At 46.9% G+C, this 13,668-nt stretch overlaps 1 protein-coding gene across 6 annotated transcripts in view; it reads right to left on the reverse strand.

Annotated features, from left to right (window-relative positions):
* Positions 1-13,668, reverse strand: part of LOC120905882 (rhophilin-2) — a 37,411-nt gene that overhangs the window by 5,626 nt on the left and 18,117 nt on the right. The window contains exons 1-2 of one of the 6 annotated variants that reach the window (XM_040317175.1): positions 9,476-9,699; positions 5,555-5,722 (exon numbers count right to left, since the gene is read on the reverse strand). The exons of 3 other annotated variants lie outside the window; for them this stretch is intronic. In XM_040317175.1, the coding sequence (XP_040173109.1) occupies positions 5,555-5,584 (30 nt within the window). In that variant the 5' untranslated portion in view covers positions 5,585-5,722; positions 9,476-9,699. Of the gene's footprint in view, positions 1-5,554; positions 5,723-9,475; positions 9,700-13,668 lie in introns of those variants that run through there. 2 more of the 6 variants (XM_040317176.1, XM_040317177.1) reach the window with 2 other exon arrangements.

The following is a 13,668-nucleotide window of genomic DNA, read 5'->3' on the forward strand; positions in this document are numbered from 1 at the left end:
CCGACTCCGATCGACTCTGAATGACTCCATATGACTCCAACTCCAGGCAACTCCTGACGACTTTGGGTGGAACTAGTGGTTCCCATTTGGGCGGAATTGGAACCAGACTAACAATAGTCGGAGTCGGATCAGAGTAGTGAGTGCGCTCCAGAGAGCACATCACTGAATCTGTCATTTTCGGCAAATATTCACGGAAAGATTAATATTATCAATCATGAATGGATTGAGAAAATAGGACATAGGATAACTATCATCCAAGAGATGATGTCATTTTTCATTTTGCCAGATGCATATATGCCCTTTACACCAAAACTGGCGGGTCCTAACTAAGTATTTTACAGTATTTAAGGTTAGTAAATGTCAGCGTAGACCCTGGATATGTACATGTCCAATAGTCAACGCGTATCTCTCCCCGAAACTGAAAGAAACAACAAATTTTCTGCAATCCGATTAACACAAGCGCGTTTCGGGTCGGCCGAACAAGCCCGCTGCTTTCCCGCAGAGCAAGTTCGGTCCGTCCCTCGGTGCAGTTGCAAAACAATGAAGCAAATTAAGACACTGTACAGCTGAGATTCTGTTTCACACACGTAAGCGGCGTTACTGGCCGTGGTAATTCGATAGGCCTGGAAGCTTTCTCTCACCGATAGCACTGCACTCCATCCCACTGCGCATACGTGCGCCCATATTAATAATACCAGTTAGTTCAGAAATCAGGCGCAAGCGAGAAAGCCAACCCAAAGTCCAAGAAGCCGTGCCAGGCCGGCCACACACACACACACACACACACACACACACACACACACACACACACAGGAAGAGTTGCATAATTTCGCCTGTTCGGGTTCGGTGGAATTGGCTAATCAAATTAGTTTCCTGCTTCCTCGCCGAAATTCATCGGACCTGGGACCTGGTGAACAAAACGCTTTCGAGCCTCCTGGAAGGACAGGGAAGATATCTCGTGCGGTAACTGCAGGTGTCATCTGCTGACCCGGGAGGAGCGCACACAACAGCCCTCCCCCGGCCTCATTACGCAACAAGGCTGTGCGCGTATGTCTTGGGCTTTATCTCGGGTCCCAACATCGCTTCCACTGCGTTGTTTCACGCAAGAAACAACGCAAATGTCGGCTCTCCGTGGTGAAATAGCGGTTCAAAATGACATCAAAAGCTTTAGCGCGCCAACAAGCGAAAACAACATTCCCTTTAATTCGCCCCGCTGCTCCCACTGCGGGCCTGGGCAGAAGAAGAAGCCCACGGTGATATTAAATCCCCAAAGCAACCCCGATTGCTTCCCATGCGCCACCGCATAGAGCGAGCACAGCCGGTTGGGAAACTATCTCCGCACACAAAACGCACAACAGGAAAGTTGAAACATAATGTCCACACAACAACAGTTTGTGATGCCGACACAATTAACTGTTTTTTTTTTTCCTTCTTTCTCCCCTTTCTGAGGTGAGGACAGAGAGAAAGCCCCATTAAAGCCTCGGAATCAAGACGTAAAGGAGGAAACACCCATGTTGCGTCCTGTGGCATTTGTGTTGTTGTTATTATTGTTGTCCAGGGAGATGCTCTTCTGCGCTGTTGCCCAAACGCGCTTAGCATGCGTACGGCGGGACCGATTGCGCATCCGGAACTGTCTCCAGCTAAATGCCTAACACGCTTTGCGCGATAGCTAATCCGCATATAAAGTAGCCTCGGACGGGGGTTTCGGATGACGCCGATGACGCGATAACCTCTGGAGAGCGCGCTCGGGAGAAACGACCCTCCTGTGCGGCCCCGGGGAATTGTCGATATTGTCTAACGATTAGATACGGCACACCGGATGATGCGTCGATCGACGCTCGGATGGCATCGTTACGCCATCTTACGCTTGTCCTATTTCGTAACACACACACACACGTGGAGAGTTGATTGAGAATGTAAGGTCTCCTTCTCTCCACAGGTGGTAGGCAGCATTCCGATATAACGGTGCGCTGGAGTGAAAACACTAATGCCTAAAAACGTCCGCCCAGCGAGATGCCCAGCGAGAGTTCCTGGAAGTGCTGCGGGGAGGAAATAACAAAAATGGGTCACTAGGCTCTCCGACGCCATCACTGTGTGAGGTGGTGGCCAGCAGACTCCCATAAACGGGAACACGCTGGCACACTTTGGGTCGGAGCACCAGGGAGGCCGAGAATAGTCGGAAGGCATTACGTAGCGTACCGCAGGTTGTGTGAGGTGTGTTGCGGAGGTACTGTGTAATCGCCAGCAATGCGCGTAATAAGCCGCAAGATTGCGAGATGCTGATGATCACTAACTCCTACTGGGGAGAGGGGGGGGGATGGGCACATAATCACGCTGGGAAGCGATTGGCGAGATATTAGAATGCGGAATGACAAAAGAAACGCAACGCAACGAGGACAACGAATTCCACACGGACGACGACGACGACGACCACGTGGAATTAGGCTCTGACATCTGTGCCTGCGCGTACCCCGTTTTGGCGGTCATCGGGAAGAAAACAAATCCTTTTCCGTGCGCTGCAGACGCAAGCGTGACCCAGTTCCAGGTGTGCAGCTTCCCGGCAGCACAGACCATCATCCACCATCGAGCGCTTTTCTAGAGCGTCTAACTGGTTTTCCATTCACTTCTGCGCACAAGCACCGCGTCCACCACAGCAAAGTGCTTGCTTCCACATCGTACGTACCACCTCTCGTGTGTTTCGCTTTCTCTTTTCCACCGTTTTGTTTCTATTCTTTTGCTCGTTGGGACGCGCACCGCTCGAAATCTCCAAACGCTCCCATGATGCTTCTTTCGCCCCCAATATTAGCCTGGCCTGGAGCCCGCGCGGAGCCTTTGGGCAGCGCACACACACACACACACATTAGCCTGAATTTAGCACGTACAACACGTTCTTGTTGTGTGGAGCCGCACTCGCTCAATTGCGCGGCGTTATTACACTGTACGCAGGCAGCAAATGGAGAAGCAAATCTGTGTCAAGTGTGCTGATGTTTAGTGGGCCAGGTGAAACAAAGAGTGGTCGTCACTCAGTGGGCCAGGATGTTTTGCGAATCAGAGATGCGATCTGCTTCGAGCGGACTTGGGATCGTTCTGGACTGAAACCGGGATATGATGGCTTGCGTCAAGCGAGCAAAGTGGATGTTACAACCGAATACTAACAAGGTCAGAGCGTTCATGTTTGGGGCGACCTGGATTGGAGAGCATTGTCGGAAGTCATTTCATTGTCAATGTAAACCATTTTAAGCATCAATTTGATTTTCATATGCTCTGATACAGTTGGCATACTTGCAGAACTCTGTGTAAGGTTAAGTGATATGACAGAAGGCAAATGACGTCACAAAGTATCAGAACCGCTGAAAACCCCTGTATGGCACAAAGCATTCTTGATCTCAATAACTAAACACAGATCAGTCAGACGGACGTACAACTTGTGTCCTAAAGTAAAATCTGAAGATGAGACCTGAAATCTTCTACAAGCGAGAAAACTATTTAGAATATATTTTGGAAGATAAACGAGCGATTAAGGATTCAAGGTAGAAAAACAATTGAATCAACGAGAAAGTAAAAATCGAACCTAGTAAGAATTATCCCATTTGTTTCCAATAGCTTTGAAGTTGTAGAATTCGAGATGGATTTCTGATACAAACGTTCCGTATACAACCTTGTGGCAAATTATTATGCTTTAAAGCCTCTTAAAATAAGACATAAAAAGACTTTTGCAAAAAGATCATTCTTTCCAGTACACTAGAAGCTCTTTCCAGGAGAAAAAAAGAAAGCTTGAATTCTCTGAATTTTGCTGTTGCAGATTTCACCGTATATTTACCGATAGTTATTACCCACCTGATGCTCCTTATATCACCGCACACTTTGACGTAAGGGCGCGTGCGTCGAGCGTGATGATGAGAGCTAGAAGTAATGAGTACCTGCGGCAGCGGGCTCTAACGGGGACTTCGGCCGCATCGAGATCTAATTATACGACACGCTGCTGCTACAGTCAATCAAAGGGGCCTGCACAATCTCTCCTTATCGCCGGCAAACAAGGCGGAACGGCGGATGCGCACCACAGCAAGGTGAGGAGGAGGGTGGCAATAAAGATATAGTTTTACATGCGCGCGCTAATATCGTCCGATAATAGCAAATATCAGAGCTTTCCAATATGGGCATTCGACCAGCTAGCAACAGCAGCAGCAACAACAAAAAAAAAAAAAACCCCCAAGTGAAAATAGAGTAAAAGTACGCACTGTTTACTTTCATACCATCCCCTTGCGCATTGTTGCACACGCAGCCCTCGGCCTCTCTCTCTCTCTCTCCATGTTGCCGGTTCTCCCTTTTCCAGTGTCCTGAGGTGTGGATGATAATGATTTACGCTCCACCAGGTACGAAATTGACTAGAAGGAACTAGGCAAACGAAACAACAAAAAAAAGACGACACGTTGCACACACATTCGCAGTACAACAACAACAGTAGCGAAAAAAAAATGCACACACATCGGAGGAAACGCACACGCAACAGGCGAAAAACCCCATCAATTAGGCTTCCCATTTTTCCGCACAGCTAAAACCGAGAGAGAGTTAACACTCGAGCGCGAAAGGAAAGTTTGGCACACCACTGCGCACTCATCACCATCATCATCATGATCAACTTGGGGCGTCGGTGCTAGTAACAGCACAACAAAACAACAACAGCAGCTAAATAAGGCGACGCGTATTACTTTATACATGGTTGATGATAACCTTGGAGTTTAGGAGGGTTTTATTTTTGGTAAGACAGCAAAGAGGCGTAACATTGACGCCGTTGGCGGAGACGGAGCTTTTGCAGCAGGCAAAGGAAAAGGAAGGTGCAATTGGCAACGGTTGAGCAATTACTTAAATTTGCATTTAAACCTCAGACCGCGTGCGTACGCACGCGTCGTGGCAGAGGACGCTTTTGGGGTCTAGGGAACCGGAGGGGTTCATTGACATTCGGGGCCCGAAGAATGGAAGAACTGAGCGGATCGCTGCCAACGACACGGTCCGTCATATTCCGTGAGGAGGAGGTACGGTTTTGAACGGATGACTTCACGCCTTGATCATACCATCCCGTCTTGGGACCAGATACAACATGAAGGTATCCTACAATAACAAAAAACCTGATGTTCATGAAGCTGACGTGCGTCAATGACGCTCCAGAGGATGCAGGAGGAATGGCCTTGGACGTAAGATCTTGCCGTGGGGTCAGCAATTGAGGTCATTCGGTCGTTCGGTTGCAGGCACGTTGGACAGCTCAATCAAGGTCAAGCGAGGAACTAGTTCTGGGAGAAGTTTTTGGACAGAATCTTGGGGATATTTTGCAGATGCCGAGTTAGACAAACTGTCTGCGTGGTGAGACAGTTCTGGCAACTTTTGGTGGATGATTTAGACATAATTCCTGAGTTAATACATTTCTCCAAAAGTTTAGCGACGATGATTGAAGTGGAAGAGTGGAGTTAGATGATTTAACTCATTACGCTAACACCTCCCATTCAGAATCATCTCAAGCTACTGTGCGTCAATTACATGGATCCCATTCATACACTACCTTGAGTTGCAAGTCCTGCAAAAAGCCCATGATGTTGCGCGAGGCTCTGCCGGACACCGAACAGCTAACACTGCCTTGAGAGAATCTTCGCCAGATTCCTTGCTGCCGATGTGTTGTCACTCAGCCACTCAATTACTGCTATTACAAGCGTTACTTAACAACTAACAGCTACGGTTGTGACATGGAGAGAGCGATTTTTCATATCATAAAGCATACCCTAAAACTAAACAACCTATGCGTGTGCGTGGGGTCGAGGGAATTTGGCATAAATTCCGATTTAAAATACAGTTCCTCCAGCAAACCCCGTTCGCAACGCACAGCGTTCCACCGCGGCTTCTTCCTCTCACGACGTTCATAAACCACTTAAAAACACTTATTCTTTTGTATTTCAATGTCTATGTGTGTGTGTGTGTTTTAATCGCTCTCTTTAGCACGTATCGAGGAAGTACGGTACACTGCCTGGAACGGGCCGGCGGCCGCACGCGGTAGTAGTTAATTGTTTTTTTTTTATTTCATACATTTTACCTTCAAGGAAACACAATTCAATGTTATGTAGGCGCGCGCTGCACCCATGAAGAATGCAGCAGACACCTGCAGCAGTTCGAGGGAGGGGTGCTGTAGCAGCAGCAGCAGCAGCAGCAGGGTGTGGTGTGTTAGTTTCCGCCGGCAAAAGGCTTTGAGCCCTTTTTACGCCCCGTTTCGGCTGTTGCTGCTGCTGCTGCTGCTGCAGCGACTCGCCGGCTGCGCTAATGCATGTCCGGAATGTTTAAGGGCTCCAAGACAAAAATGAAAAGAAACGAAGCGTTTTCAACCGCCACAAAACGGTTGCCCAACGGTTCCCGTAACGGCGGATTTTGTTGTTGTTTTGTTTTGTCTCTTCTTCCCTCTCTCGGGGAGCGTTTGGGTTGGGACCGGAGGTTGCCTGCTTCAGTCTCCATTGCATCGTAGCTTCACACTTCTATGTAACTCACGTACCAAAAGCGTTTACAGTGGGCGGGTTGGGAGCGGAGGTGTTTTGCTTATAGCTTTGTAAGCTTTGAATTACAACAGCAACGCCCGTAAACATACTTAAAACAGACAAAACTAGCAACAACAAGCGAATAGCTTTGGGGTAAGGAAATTGGGGTTAGGTTCTGCCGGAGGAAAAGGGGCAGAAGCAGCCCATAAGTGGCCGCGTCCAAAAAGTATGAAACCACCATCCAATATGGGCAGCAGCTGCGAACAACATGGTTCTATTGCATCTACCGTTTTTTTTCAATGCTCCATGTTCCAAAAGCGTCTTCAAGAAAATGAGGTCTTCGCGGTGTAGCGAGAAAATAAAAGCTCGAATTCTCGAAAACGTTTCGAAGCCCTGCCACTCGAAGATGGAAGAGCTCGAGAAAGAAGGCAAACCCAACGGAACACTGTAACTTTTCCGCTCATATCTGTATCGGTCTGCTTGAAACCAAAGCAAGAAGAGACGAGAGAAGAAAAAAATCCAATTTCCGGCACAGCACGGTTAGGGGCGAAAGCTCCGGGAAATAGAAACACTCATCGGTTCCCTAAAATGAGGGTATGGCGTAAGCTGAACGGACTATGGAGTGTTTTTGTTTCTACTCCAACTACAGCTTCGCTATGGAACCCCCCCCCCCCCCGCGTGTCAAGAGGACAGGATATTAATCTGCCTACTATACACCGCTGTGCAGTGCGCTCTACGATTTCTCGTCCGAAACTCATCTGCTAGAGTTGTCGATACTTGATGGTTTGTTTTGTTTTCTAGCTAGAGATATAACTCTAAGTCGCTCTATGACTACTCAGCGTTCGAAAGTGTGAGATATTGGAGCCACGGTTACCACTCAAATTCCGTCTAAGGAGACCTCTGGTTTCGACGCCAAAGAAATGCGATCTTCGTCCAGACTTGCCCGAAATTGCCCAGAATCGTCTGAAATGTTCAGAATTCTTCTGAATCGTTCTGAATCGTTCAGAATAGTCCAGAATCGTTCAGAATCGTCTGGAATCATTCATAATTATTCGAAATCGTTCTAAATCATTAGGATTCTTTCAGAATCGTTAGGGACAGAAAGATATCGTTCAGAATTGTTCTGAGTAGTTCGGAATCATCCGAAATTATTTGAAATAGTCCAGAAAAACCGTCCAAACTGTCGTACGAGTTCATCTGACATAAATCGGAATCACGCTGAATCGCGATCGACCCCAATAAGTGAATGTAAGCAGATGTATTTTCTTTATTTTTGGCTCCCACGATTCCAGACGATTCCGAGCGATTTCGACGGTGCCTCCAAACGATTCCAAACGATACCGGCCAATTCGAATGATGCCTACAATTTCGACGATTTCGGATAATTCCGTAAGATTCCGAAAGATTCCAAACGATTCTGACCATTCTGTTTGAACCTACTCTCCAAAATTGGTTCCCATACAGTTTTGGAACAGCCGGTAACCGACTTCCCTTTTTTTCAGTTTTGCTCCAATCTAATCCCCATATACAGCCAGCTCATCCACCACTGATTCACTGAAGTTGAGGGGTTAGTTCGCTTGTTCAATGCGCTAGCTACTGCCGATGCACTATTCTACCAATTCACTGAAAGTTTTACTGTTCTGTTCTAATTCTTCTCGCTAGCTCTCACGTGTAATGCCACACATCTGTACATGTGCCTGCTGTATTACGCTCACAAGCATTACACCAACTCCAGACTAACTCGAGAACTCGATCCCGACCTGTTGGTGCGTGTTTTTTCCGTGTGGTTTTGGTGGTTGATTGATAACTCGGTTGTTGATTGTGAGATGCACACTTGGTTTGTGCACTGCCCACTACAGCCGGAGCTCACTACCTCTCTCTCTCTCTCTCACGGGGACGGTTTTGAGGTCGAGATTTGTTCCCACAGGCAACAGAGGTACACAGTAGCAAAATAAATTTAAAAAAAAAAACAAAAACAAAAAACCTAGCCGACTTTAAATTGAAATCAACCACACCGCAAACAATTGAACCCTTTGTTTCCCCTTCACACTCCGTGCGATGACACTCCGGCTTTTCAATAACACCAATAAATTGTCGTGCCTTTCAACCTCCCCCTTAGGGTTAGCGTCAAGTGTCACGTTCTGGGCAGGAAATGGCCACAGGGAGACGGTCGCAAAACAAAACCAGAAAATGAAACACACACACACACACAGAGACACACGCCGCTCGAACGGTTTTTGATTGTAAATTCTTCGAGTGAGAGGGAACTGACCCCGCGCGTACCGAATCACGACGAGTCTACTAACGTCTTGACTGTCGTGGCCAAAGAAGAGGCTCTTCCGACGTTCGGCCAACCACGAACGGGGGGGGGCTTGAAGAATGAACACAGTGTGCGAAGGGTTGGATGAAGCGAACCACAAAAGAAGACGAAGAAGAAGAAGAGGCAAGACACAAAAGCCATTTCCGGTGTGGATGTGATCGACACTAACTAGATAAAATGCCCGTGCAGCAGGCTCGTGCGGGCCTTTCGAGTGGCGAGCTAAAAGCTAATGTAGCTTTAGCTCGCGCTATTCTGGAAGCATTTAGACACAGTCCATTGTACACACACGCACACACACACACCCTCAAACATTGAGACATTGTTCTGGGTTAGGTATTACTCGTTAGCCTCCGAACAGTTACTTATGATTTGCCGTTCACAGTTACACATTTGCAATGAAATGGAACCATTTAGCCATGTGCAATAGTGGTGGGCAGCGACAGCTCTGACGTTTGACAATTCAGCTGGTTGATGGGGAGTTACACTTGCACGTTAGATACCACTGGGAGGATTTAATTTTCACACACCACAGTTTTTGTGTCTTTTTTTTTGGAAGACCTAATTGTTCCTCGTTCTTTTGAAGACCGATTTTTACACACACACACATACACATAGATTAGTGACACGGGAAGTACACACGTACAGGTACAGCACCATCGATGCACATCACAGAGGCGCATCTGGGTGAGCGTGCCGTTTTTTTTTTTTTTTTTTGGTGTGGCCTTTGAAAATTTCAAAGTCAATGTGAAGCGGAACCGAGAGTGAAGCGATCCAGAAAAGCAAAAAAAAACTACACACACACACACACACAAGCTCAAACTGAAGCCCCGGAACGGACACGAAACAGTGAACCGTCTTGCATAACGTCCCGCGAAGAAATGGTGCACCCGGTGGCCCAACCAAAGGCCCACAGGCCCGATGGAGCAGCGGGCAGTAGCAGCCGTGCAAGCGTGTTCCCAACGAGAGAGCTGCCCAGCCAAGCGCGGGGAGGTTGGCGGTTTGCAGCGGACGAGGTGAGAGGATGAGTAAAATGGGGCGACCGCGTGTGTGTAGAGCCCGCGGAGAAAAAAAAAGAAAAAGGCACAGCGAGCGATGAGAAAGAGAGAAAGCGCGTGAGGTGGCGGTTGCGATGATCGTTCGGGGGGTTTGCGAAGTAGATCACTGGCCCCAACGGCGCGGCAAACAAGGGCTTACAGCATAGCGCGGAGAGAGAGAGAGAGAGAGAGAGAGAGAGAGAGAGAGGCCCATCGATTCGGTTAGCCAGCGAAGAGGTTTTGGTTCGCACTCGGAAGGTAGTTGTGTTTTTTTGTTGTTGTTTTTAATTAATTTGTACCCGCAGTCTACGCGGCTATGAAGTACTTTCTTTATAGGGCGTGGGGGGAGAGGGGGGAGCAGGTGTGGTTTCGCTTTTTTTGTTACACTTGCAGCTAGGGTGGGTTTTTTTTCGTCTTCTTAAATTTATTATGAAAGTGTCCACACACACACACACACCACACCCCTGTTACATGATGATGACGATGGGAAGGTTCGTGCCTTAGCGTGTTTATTCTTTTCCTACACAACACAAACCCTCTCCCCCCCTACTGAGAGCATCAGCATAATACGGGACACAGTAGCAATGGCAGGGTGAAAGCACCCTCAAGCTCAAGTTACCAACCCCCACTCCCCTTCCTGGTAGATGCAGCCCCGAGCATGGACATGGAGAAAAGGGAGTAAAAAGGAGGGCGCAGAACAATCTTTACCAGCAATAATTACCCACTCGTCCCTCTCCACCTCCCCCCCCCCTCCCATCCCCACCCACCGGCATGCATACAGTTGTAGTCAATCACCTCCGCCAGGCATGGTTGGCCGAAGCTGTGTTTTGCTGCGCGGGGTTCGTCTCCTAGCCCTCATTGAAGTCTTTTACGCGTCAAACGCTGTGCAGTTGACGGAAATGGCGTTAACAAAAACACACACACACACACACACATTGTTTGTGCACTCCAAGCACTGCACCCACGTCGTTCTTTTTTCTCGATCGATTATTATAGGGGTGAGGGTGATGCTAAAACCACACACACACACACACACGCACATATAAAAAAAAACAAACAGCAACAGCGACGGCGGAAAAGAAGGTCACTGCGATCTTTTCCGCATTTCCGGTGGCGCTGGGTGGTCATTACTCGATGAAGAAGGTAAACCCACCCCTCCCCCCCCACCACCACCCCTTTACACCACGCCACTGGAACGCATTCGTTCGCCACCGTAACATTGTTCCCAATTTCCCGTACAATTGATTCACCCCCCCCCCCCCCGTGCCATTTCCATTGCCGCTTGTGGGGTTCTCTTCTTTCGCTGGTGGGTGGGAGGAGGGGGGGAGGGTGGTGTTGGTGGTGAGTTTGGAACAATTTGATTTTATGCATTATTAGGTTTCGGCAAGATGCTCGCAGTACGGGTGGCTTTGGATGTCGATGTCTCTCTCTCTCTCTCTCTCTTTCTCTCTAAGATGGCATTTGCATCGGTTGGGGTGGTGTACGAGGTTAGTAGGTCGAAAGCATAGGCCGGAGCTGCGAGTCCGGCGCTATGGTATTTGCTGATTGTTTTTTTTTTGTCGCTGTTGTTGTTGTTGTTGTTGTTGTTGGTTTAATGTCAAAGATGTAGAACTGTAAACGCGGGTAAAGACGCTGAAATGATGCATAGCTACGGTGACGTAGCATGAGAAAAGAGAACGCCTCCACCTACTCCTTAACCCAGGGGGGGGGGGGGGGGGGGGTAACGCGGATAACGCGGGAGGTCTTCGGAACAATTTTGCAATATTGTTTGATGCCGGACTTCAAAATCTGAAAAACCAAAATAGAAAACGATTTAGAGTCACTAGCGCATAAATCAAACAATCAAAATGTTTCAAACCGAGCTAGTGGGACATTAGAGTGCAGCATAATTGAATTGGAAAACCGCTTAAATTATTTGGTAAACGCCAAACATCGTTTAGGGATCCTGTTCTCCAGAGCGATGACACTCATGATTACCATATTGGTAGCATTACCCAAAAATATTTGGCATAATGATCATTGAAAACTGCCTTAAACTTTGTTGAACTGGATCAAAGTTTTCGCTTCTTAATCGCTGCAACCAACATAGGGGCCCTTTCCGTTTTAAGTTCGTAGGCAAAAATGTCAGCCTATCAGCTGTTTGCATTGTATAGCAGTTCTCGAGCAGCTATCTAAGTGGGTATAATATACAGGCGAGCTTATCCCAAGGTATATGAATTTAGAAGGCTGATTTTTATCGCTTCTGCTTCTGAATGAAGATTTTAAGAGTGTTTTATGTATTCGTCAAGCCTCCAGAAAGCTTGTTTGAACAAAAGTTTTCACCCATTCTGGCAAAAAGTGATATTCAAATTTGGTTATAAAAAACATGCTATGAGACCACCTGGACTACATACACTTTGATTCTAGATTCCATCACCAGATCTTTTTAATGCACCTAGGGGTAAATGTACCGGTAAATGTTGGGCCGGTCTGGTGGTACAGTCGTCAACTCGTGTGACGTAGCAAAATGCCCGTCATGGGTTCAAGCCGCGAATGGACCGTACCTCCATACGTAGGACTGACTATCCTGCTATGGTAGCAATAAGTCACTGAAAGCCAAGCTCACTTCACTAGTGGGTACTGGCAGGCCTTGAACGACAGCGGTTGTGTTGTGCCAAAGAAGAAAGAAGGGGTAAATGTAAACAACACCTTGTGTTGCCATTTTTCGAGCAGGTACTCGAATTTAATTCTAGCTTTGAGGCTAGAATAATCTAGACTGAAAATGGTTATGTGTGGTTATGTATGGAGCCTCCAACTATCAAACTCCATACAAAAAACTGACTAGACTCGTGAAGGGCTCCATAGTCGGTATAGTTCTGTAGGCTTGGGCAATTCGGTTCATTTTGATGAACGTGAACGTACTAGTTATTTCATTAGGATGAACTTAACGTGAATCGCAATTCATTCATTCATTTCAGTTGAAGAAAATATGGTGAATTGTTTCAATTTGCAAGAAGAACATAATTAGTGTATTACATCTTGAACATTATTATATTTATCTTTATTGCGATTGGTAGGACGTTCTTTTCATGAACGTCATGGTGTTACGGTTCACGTTCATATTTGTATGGGAGGAACGAACGAAATCCATGTCTTAGCAGGACGTTCTTTATTTCGACGGATAGGTCGTTCTTTTCGTGTACGTCCTGGTATTACGGTTCACGTTCATATTTGTATAGGGGAAATTAACGACCCAGCGTACTAAGACTTTCTTTATTTCGACGGGTAGAGGACGTTATTTTCATGATCAACTCAGTACATTTTGATTTATAAAGAATCGTTGAACGTTGATTAGATGAACGTAGGTCGTTCGTTCTTTAGGATGAATTGAATGAATCGTACAGTTCGGGTTCTTGGGGCACACCTCTATAGTCCTTCCTTTACGGCTGATCTTTGCAGCACTGTGCGTCTGTGGAAAATTTATGGTAACCAGCATGCTTTTTATTAGACACAGCAGCTTATGCCAGTTTTTGTTTTAGACAATAATTATGTACAAATTCTGATGAAAATAAAGTCAACTTGCAGTGCAATATATCCATCTGAGCTTGCTTGTGATTTTGTCGCCTGAAATAGGACGTTGATTGTATGATAAGAACGTCCATTATGCCACACCACATGGCGACGGGCAAGCGAAGTCTGAGCCGTCTATACAGTTTTTCTTTTTATCGCCAGATAATTTATCAACTTTGAGCAGACGACATCGCCGTTTGATAAAACGCACCATCAAAGTGATTTAAATTGTTTTAAGAGCACTTCTCCTTCC

Source organism: Anopheles arabiensis, chromosome X (assembly GCF_016920715.1).
Source record: "Anopheles arabiensis isolate DONGOLA chromosome X, AaraD3, whole genome shotgun sequence".
Classification (NCBI taxonomy): domain Eukaryota; kingdom Metazoa; phylum Arthropoda; class Insecta; order Diptera; family Culicidae; genus Anopheles; species Anopheles arabiensis.